Source organism: Clarias gariepinus, chromosome 21, assembly GCF_024256425.1.
Source record: "Clarias gariepinus isolate MV-2021 ecotype Netherlands chromosome 21, CGAR_prim_01v2, whole genome shotgun sequence".
NCBI lineage: Eukaryota > Metazoa > Chordata > Actinopteri > Siluriformes > Clariidae > Clarias > Clarias gariepinus.
In genome coordinates, this window is record NC_071120.1 from 3,651,244 (window position 1) to 3,661,043 (window position 9,800).

Below are 9,800 nucleotides of genomic sequence, written 5' to 3' on the forward strand. Positions count from 1 at the left end.
CATTCCATCACCGTGGGAGGATCCGATATTTCCTATTACTGAGTTTAACAGATGTGCATAGAGTTAAATAGAGATAAAGTAAAATATTAAGCTGGAGGATTTAAACTTCTTTCTATCAGTGAGGTTATCAGAGTTCACCAAAGTTAAAGTGTAAGATTAAATCAGTAAATGAGAGATTAAAGTTAGTTTAGAGTTGTACTGTATGAGAGTTTAAGCTTTAGACTGAGAGATGTGTCACTGCAGTGTAGTTATAAAAGCTCTGATTTTACTCACATTTTCTCTCCATCTTTCATCAGCAGGTCTGTAATGTTTACTCTCTTTATTATATTTATTTACTCTATGATGTTAACGTTTACTCTGTTTATTATATTTATTTACTCTATAATGTTAATGTTTACTCTCTTTATTATATTTATTTACTCTATAATGTTAATGTTTACTCTGTTTATTATATTTATTTACTCTATGATGTTAATGTTTACTCTGTTTATTATATTTATTTACTCTATGATGTTAATGTTTACTCTCTTTATTATATTTATTTACTCTATGATGTTAATGTTTACTCTCTTTATTATATTTATTTACTCTATGATGTTAATGTTTACTCTCTTTATTATATTTATTTACTCTATGATGTTAACGTTTACTCTCTTTATTATATTTATTTACTCTATGATGTTAACGTTTACTCTCTTTATTATATTTATTTACTCTATGATGTTAACGTTTACTCTCTTTATTATATTTATTTACTCTATGATGTTAACGTTTACTCTGTTTATTATATTTATTTACTCTATGATGTTAACGTTTACTCTGTTTATTATATTTATTTACTCTATGATGTTAACGTTTACTCTGTTTATTATATTTATTTACTCTATGATGTTAACGTTTACTCTGTTTATTATATTTATTTACTCTATGATGTTAACGTTTACTCTGTTTATTATATTTATTTACTCTATGATGTTAACGTTTACTCTGTTTATTATATTTATTTACTCTATGATGTTAACGTTTACTCTGTTTATTATATTTATTTACTCTATGATGTTAACGTTTACTCTGTTTATTATATTTATTTACTCTATGATGTTAACGTTTACTCTCTTTATTATATTTATTTACTCCCTAAACTTTGGATTTTAATTCTCATAGTACAGAAAGAAGAAACAACATTCTTACATGTTATGCTGATGTTAAAGTTGTGCTGATGTTCCAAGAGAGTGTTTTACATTGAACTGCTTATATATATATATACTCAGCAAAAAAAAGAAACGTCCTCTGACTTTCAACTGTTTTTACTTTCAGTAAGCTTAATGTGTAAATATTTGTATGAACACTAAAAGAGTCAACACCATAAGACGTAAACTAAAAATGTTTCCCAATGTGTCCCTGAATGAAGGGAGGCTCAAAATAAATCAAAAGTACCAGTCAGTATCTGGTGGCCACCAGCTGCTTGAAGTACTGCAGTGCATCTCCTCCTCATGGACTGCCTATTGCGGACAGTCTGAGCACTGATGGAGGGATTGTGTGTTCCTGGTGTGACTCGGCCAGTTGTTGTGGCCATCCTGTACCTGTCACGCAGGTGTGATATTCGGATGTACCAATCCTGTGCAGGTGTTGTTACACGTGGTCTTCCACTGCGAGGATGATCAGCTGTCCTTCCTGTCTCCCTGTAGCGCTGTCTTAGGCGTCTCACAGTGGGGACATGGCGATTTATTGCCCTAGCCACATCAGCGGTCCTCATGCCTCCCTGCAGCATGCCTAATGCACGTTCACGCAGATGAGCAGGGACCCTGGGCATCTTTCTTTGGGTGTTTTTCACAGTCGGTAGACGAGTCTCTTTAGTGTCCTGCGTTTTTAGAACTGTGACCTTAAATGCCTACTTTCTGTAAGCTGTTAAGGTCTTAACGACCATTCCACAGGTGCATGTTAATTAATTGATTATGGTTAATTGAACATGCATGGAAAACATTGTTTAAACCCTTTACAGTGAAGATCTGTAAAGTTATTTGGATTTTTACAACATTATTGTTGAAATACACAGTCCTGAAAAAGGGACATTTCTTTTTTTGCTGAGTATATATATATATATAAAACATATAACATGTGTGTGTGCATTTGTGTGTGCATGTGTGCGTGCGTGCGTGTGTGTGTGTGTGTGTGTGTGTGTGCATTCCTGTGTGTGCTGTATGTGTGTGTTAGACAGAGAGAGTTGAGTTTCTAGCATTGTGTTAATGTGTGTTTTTATACATTTACAGTGACACACTCTCTGCAGTACCTCTACACTGCAGTTACTCCAGGAATAAATGTCCCAGAATTCACTGTTGTGGGTCTGGTGGATGGACAGGAGTTTGAGTACTACGACAGTGACCTCAGTAAGGTGATTCCAAAGACAGAGTGGATACTGAAGGTCACTGTTAATGAACCAAATTACTGGAACAGACACACAGAACTTTATCACTTTTGGCAGAAGAACTTCAAAACCGGTCTGAATATGGTAATGAAGGACTTTAATCACACTACAGGTAAAACACACACACACACACACACACACACACACACACAATGTGCAAATAATGTTACATTTTAAAACCTCCCTAAGATGGTAATAGGAAGAAACCTTGAGAGGAACCAGACTCAACAGGGAACCCATCCTCATTTGGGTGATAACGGATAGCAGGGATTGATCTGCACTCATACTGTGTGTTAAGAGGCTGGAAGTTCAGTAAAACAGAAGTGACTTTAAAGTAGGACATTTCAGATCTAAACTATTAAACAACTGCAGTCACAAGTTCTCAGATAAAAGCTGACTGCATCAGCCAAGGCCAGGACTGTCTTTGTGGTAAAGTTGAACGGTCCCCAGTCACCACACATATCCTAAGCATACTGTATGCTCATGGGGCCTCCATGGGACAAGATTTCCAACCAGAAGCGGGGCACCAGGACGAGTCAGACAGGAGCATATGGCAGAGGGGGTCTGGATCACTGGCAGTTTAGGAGATGTGTCTCTCTCCCAGTCTCCCAGATCTGCTCCTTTACCTAAGGCAAATCTATTTACAAATGCTTGGCTAAATAAATAGGTTTTTAGCCTGGACTTATACACTGAGACTGTGTCTGAGTCCCGAACACTATTTGGAAGACTATTCCATAATTTTGGGGCTTTGTAAGAAAAAGCTCCACCCCCAGCTGTATTTTTCATAATACGCGGTACTGACAAGCAGCCTGCATCCTTTGATCGAAGTAGACATGGCGGTTCGTAAGACACTAGCAGTTCACTCAGGTACTGCGGCGCAAGACCATTTAATGCTTTATATGTCAAGAGTAGTATTTTAAAATCAATGCGAAATTTCACAGGGAGCCAATGCAGATAAGGGTTGATGTGCTCATATCTTCTGGTTCTAGTGAGGACTCTCGCTGCTGCATTCTGGACTAACTGAAGCAGTTTTATGCACCTAGTTGAACAACCAGACAGTAAGGCATTACAATAGTCCAACCTAAAGGTGATAAAAACATAAACTATTTTTTTTTTGCGTCGTTTAGTAACAATATATTTCTTATCTTGGCAATATTTCTGAGGTGAAAGAATGCTATCCTGGTAATATTATCTACATGATCTTCAAAAGCAAAACCAGAATCTATAACTACACCAAGGTCTTTCACTGTTGCACTAGATAGAACAGAAAGGCCATCTAAAGTCATGCCCGATAAAATTATTTTATTATTTCTTATTGGGAAAAATCACTTTATTATGCAAGTGTTTTGCTATAGAAGCATGTTTCCAGAATGAATTATGCTCGCAATCCAAGGTTCCACTTACATGTCATTAATCCTTATAGCTGTGATCTTAAAAAGCAAATCTTTTGCATGTAATATGAGTGGGAAAATCACTAGAAAAATATAGATCAATTGAATGAGTACATAAATATGAATAAAATGTGTAGTGAGTGATTGGGAAATAAATAAAGATTGTGTGACGTTACAATATAGAGTCCATGTGCTGCACTCTATATAGAGATGTTTTAATATAGAGTGCAGCACATGGACTCACTGACGCTCATCACATTCGTCTGTGTGTGTGTGTGTGTGTGTGTGTGTGTGTGTGTGTGTGTGTGTAAACTACAGGAATTCACACATTACAATGGATGTATGGCTGTGAGTTTGATGACAGAACCGGGTATGTGCGGTTAGGATATGATGGAGAAGATTTCCTCTGTCTGAATGTAACAACTAAAACCTGGATTACAGCCAAACCTGGAGTTGTGATCAGTGATCGGATTTGGGATTATATTAATGGTTTGAGTACTGATGGCCAGAAGAACTATGTGAGCACCGACTGTATCCAGAGGATAAATCAGTACGTGTCTTATGGCAGAGAGACTCTGGAGAGGAAAGGTGAAGTCTGTGACCTGGTACTGTAACACACACTTGTACATTGATACTGAACATAATACTTACACACTCCTTCACTACAACACACCCCACAATCCTGTACAGCTTTTAAATTGTACATAATGCATACTTCTGTACTTCAGTCCAAAGATATGCAGGTTACGCTAATTGGCGTTTCCAAATTGTCTGTAGTGTGTGAATTAGTGTGTGTGTGTGTGCCCTGCGATGGATTGGCACCCTGTCCAGGGTGTACCCTGCCTTGTGCCCTAAGTCCTTTATTCTACAGGATAAAGCGGTATAGAAGATGAGTGAGTGAGTGAGTATTATATATGTAATTTTTATATGTACATGCGCGCACACACACACACACACACACACACAAAAATAGAGTGCTGCTGGAAAGTTTTTAGACCCTTTAAAGTTTTCCATATTGTATGTTTCACACTCCTCTTAAAATGGATTCAATTATTTTTTCTCCTCATCATTTAATGACAAAGTTAATGTTTAGAATGTTTTTTAATTCAATAAACAATAAAGACTGAAGATTAGGTCATTTAGAACCGTCTCATTATTTGATCAATTCGCAAATTGGGTGTACAGTACTTGAGTATATTTTAATGTCTACTGTACCTTCAGACTTAATGCCTCTTGAATGCCAATTAAATTAAATTTATTAAATAAATCAGCGAACACCTGGTGTGGACCTGCACAAGTCTGGTTCCTTCTTAAGAGCAATTTCTAAATGCCTGACAGGACCACGTTCATCTTTACAAACAATACTACACCAGTATAAACACCATGGGTGTCACCAATCAATCCCAGAACAACAGCAAAGGAGCTTGTGAAGACACTGCAAGAAACAGGGACAAAATCATCTATATCCACAGTAAAACACCTCCCAGAAAGTAAGAAGCCACTGCTTCAAAACCAACATACAGTAAATAGCCAGACTAAAGTTTAAAGCTGTACTTGGGGACTTACTTTTTGGATAAATGTCCTCTGGTCTGGTTAAACAAATAGTGAACTGTTGGCCTTGCTGACATCATTGACTGGAAGAAAAAGGGGAGGCTTACAAGCTAAAGAAGACCATTCCAACCATGACGCACGGAGCAGGCAGCATCATGTTGCTCAATAAGGGATGTTGACTCATCCCCAGGTCAAGACCTTGTTATTTCCCTGGACAACACCAAATCACTCCTTCAACCACCGCCCACAATCTTGGGGTAACCGTGGACAATCATCTGTCATTTTCCCCACACATCGCTAACCTTACTCGCTCTTGTCCATTTCTTCTTTAGAATAACGGAAGAATTCGCCCATTTCTTTCTTCACAGGCTACTCAGGTGCTTGTTCAGTCCCTTGTTATTTCAAGACTGGACTAGTGCAACTCACTCCTGGCAGGCCTGCCTCTGTCCATGATTCGTCCTCTGCAACTGATCCAGAATGCAGCAGCACGTCTCGTTTTTAACCTTCCCAAGTTCTCCCACACCACCCCACTCCTCCGCTCCCTGCACTGGCTTTCTGTATCTGCCTGCGTCAAGTTTAAAATGCTGATGCTCGCCTACAAAGCTAAAAATGGCCCAGCACCCACTTACCTCTCTGATCTAATCACACCACGCACTGCACCACGTTCCCTCCGATCCTCCAGCACTGCACATCCCACCATCTCTAAGGGATCGAGGGCGGCATTCATCCACGCCCCCCCCCCCCCCCCCCCCCCAGTTAACCCAGTGTAAGTATGTATCCAATGATGTACTGTAAACTTTAAAACACTTTTTGTAAGTCACTTTGGATAAGAGCATCTGCCAAATGCCTAAATGTAAATGTAAATGTGACATTATGAGGAAGGAATATTATGTGGATATATTAAGGCAACATCTCCAGACATCAGACTGAGTGAGACATGGAGATTGACCACAACCATACTTACAAATTTGTGACATGAATTGTGAAAAAAATTGCAAATACATATTTTTTTCTCATATGACCTAAACTGTCTTTTACCTCACGGTACAGTAGTCAAAAATGTTTAAATGTTTAATTTCAGTGTGGGGGACATCATTGCTTTAATATTGATGTCTGTGTCTCTGCAGTTCATCCAAAGGTGTCATTGTTCCATAAACAGTCTTCTTATCCAGAGGTGGTGTGTCACGCTACAGGTTTCTTTCCCAAAGCACTAAATATCACCTGGCAGAAGGACGGAGAGGACGTGCATGAGGACGTGGAGCTCAGAGAGACGTTACCCAACCAGGATGGAAGCTTCCAGAAGAGAATCATTCTGAAAGTCCCAGCTGAGGAGCTGCACAAACACAACTACACCTGCGTGGTTCAGCACAGCAGCTTGGAGAAGGAGTTAGTGCGAGAAGTACCAAAAGGTCCTAATAAACTAGAGCTGTAGAGAGTGAAAGCTGATTTCTTGCTGCAGCAGATAATAAAGACTCTGTGCTGATTTAACAGGTGGAGCACCGATTGCTATCATCACTGCTGTAGTCGCGGCTCTCGCGGCTCTCGCTGCTCTCGTCGCTGTTGTTGCTGGAATTGTGGTCTGGAAGAAGAAGAACTCTGGTGAGAGGAGGAAGGAGGCAGATGGGAAGTTTTTAGAGAACAGATTTACACTTTCTAATTCCTGAAAGGGGATCTGATGAATATTTTGCTTCTGTTCAAGTTGAACTGATAAATTAGACGAGACAATAAGCTGATATTGACTAATTGTCTTGTGAAAGTAAATCCGATAGACAGATTTGATACTAACTGTCTGTCCATCATCTGTGTTTCAGGCTTCAGACCTGTTCCACCCAAACCCTGTAAGTGAACCTTTATAATCCATAAATGATGTTTAAAACCACTACATTATTTATACACAGTGTTTAGTCACTTTTTGATGGATGTGAATGTTTTACAGCCTCTGAAGGAGATTCTTCAAATACAAGCTTAAAGTGTAACTGTGGGGACAACGACACACTGTGCTTGGACTAAAGCAATGACTCCCATGAGTTCATAAACACTTTTAAAGTGTATTTATTTTGTCATATTTTTTAAGTTAGTTATCGGTCAGTAAGTTGTTAATAATGTGCACCAGTGCTTATCACTTTTTATTAAGATTGTACCAAAGTGTTTATTATACCACATACTGAGGTTTATCAAGATCAGCTACAAAATAGAAGCTGGTTTATAGATGTTCTCATATCTGTTTATTATATTTTGGATTTTTTTCTGTTAATATTTTGTTCATCAACTGTAAAGGTGTCATGTTCTGTTATATTATTTACATTTATTACTGAAATGTGTTGTTTTCTTAAGTGTTTCATAAATTAGGGAGCTGTAAAACTGGTACAGTGAAATTGGTACATTGAATCCAAATGGCTGAGTTTACTTTAGTGGAGCAGTAGATGATGTTGTGTCTCGGCTTTACAGATCTGTGAATGTCTATATCTGTCTGTATATCTATATGTCTGAAATGTCTATAATCTGTGAATATCTATACAGATCTGTGAATTTTCTATATATGTCTGTATCTGAATGTCTATAATATGTGAATATCTATATAGTTTTTTGGAAATTAGTGGCTACTGTATTTCAATTCAATAGAATTTTATTTATATAGCGCTTTTAACAATGGTCATTGTCTAAAAGCAGCTTCACAAAAATTAAAGATTTTTTTTTTATATAAAATTTTTGGAAGGGTGTATGTGTGAGTAAAATGTGTCTAGATAATAATAAGATGAATGAATGAAATGTCTCTGATGAGCAAGCCAAGGGTGACGGCGACAGTGGCAAGGAAAAACTCCCTGAGATGGCAATAGGAAGAAACCTTGAGAGGAATCAGACTCAACAGGGAACCCATCCTCATTTGGGTGATAACAGATAGAAATTATATAACATCATGTGTGTTGTGCAGGTGAAAGTGCAGTATAACAGAAGTTCTTTAAATTAACATAAAGTCCAGTTCAGCATAGGGATGAGTCAGTAGGTGCAGAGGACAGATGGAATCTGGTTTACTGGAAGCACAGGAGCAGCACGTGTAGCTCCAACCATCATAAAGCAGAATCCAGCTGGAGCTGGTCCTTCTCTGAATGGCTCAAGAACCTTGGAGGGTTGGCCTTTGTCTACTGAAGCTGGTACAATCTCCAGATGCCTCAGGATGGGTAGAAAAATACAGAACAGATGGAGAGAATTAGCGTAGTTGCCATTCAGGATAGGGGTACTGGAGTATGAGGTTATAGGATGAGTTACGCGTATGCCAGATTAAAGAGATGCGTCTTGAGTCTACTTTTAAACTGGGAAACAGTGTCTGAGCCCCAAACACTGTCTGGAAGACTATTTCAAAGCTTTGGAGCTAAATATGAAAAAGCCCTACCCCCTTTTGTAGATTTAAAAATTCTGTGAACTACCAGAAGTCCAGAGTTTTGTGATCTTAAGGAACGTGGTGGATTGTAGCATATCAGAAGACTGGTTAGGTATGTGGGAGCTAAACCATTTAAAGCCTTGTATGTAAGTAGTACTATTTTGTAATTAATTCTAAACTGAATAGGTAGCCAATGCAGGGATGATAATATTGGGGTTATATGATCATATTTTCTGGATCTAGTGAGAACCCTAGCGGCTGCATTTTGGACTAACTGAAGCTTGTTTATTGAGGTTGCAGGACAACCACCTACAGTAGTAATGCATTACAATAGTCCAGTCTGGAGGTCATTGTTTCGGAACCGGGGTGTGGACATGACATGAGATATAGTGGCAGAGGTGATTTGCTGGAATGGGTCTTTAATAAGGAAACCAGAACATAAACAGACACCAAACCGAACTTGAACATAAACTATCCTGACCTAGCAGATTTAGAAGTTAACCTAAACATAACTTTATCAAAACTTAAACACAACAGAATAAGAGTTAACATAACAGTCTAGGAGCTAACATATCAGTCTAGGAGCTAACATAACAGTCTAGGAGCTAACATAACAGGAATACCACGGACCAAAAGATGCGGAGCATTTCATGACGCAGAAACATTCCAAGGATAACTCAACAAGGATAACTTCAACAGAATGCACGACCAAAACAGTGGCATAGTGGAGAGGCTTCCCCTTGAAATTTTTTTGGGGGGCCTGAGACTGTGACGCCGGGGCAAGCAGGCATTTTGGGTAGCCAGCTTGCCATCCGGCGGAACAATCTGGAGAGCGAGGAGCATCGACGGAGGTGGTTAGAGCTCCAACAACTGGCCGGTGAGCTCATAGAGCAGATTGACATATGTCGGGCCTGCTGAAGTTGGGGGCACTACTCCGAGATCAGCTCGCCCAGCTCAACAGGGAGACAGTGGAGTGCTCTGTCGCTTCAGAGATCCCAGTAGAGGGCTTCGTCGCTCCAGAGAGCCCAGTGGATTGCTCTGTCGCTCCAGAGAG

At 39.0% G+C, this 9,800-nt stretch overlaps 1 protein-coding gene across 1 annotated transcript; it reads left to right on the forward strand.

Moving 5' to 3' along the window:
• The first annotated feature begins 68 nt into the window (after positions 1–68).
• Positions 69–7,467, forward strand: LOC128509205 (BOLA class I histocompatibility antigen, alpha chain BL3-7-like). The gene is made up of 7 exons (XM_053480829.1): positions 69–299; positions 2,271–2,537; positions 4,135–4,404; positions 6,495–6,776; positions 6,859–6,966; positions 7,179–7,205; positions 7,304–7,467. Exons 1-7 carry the CDS (start codon positions 230–232, stop codon positions 7,375–7,377), a joined length of 1,098 nt encoding a protein of 365 aa, XP_053336804.1. The 5' UTR covers positions 69–229; the 3' UTR covers positions 7,378–7,467.
• Positions 7,468–9,800: the final 2,333 nt, after the last annotated feature.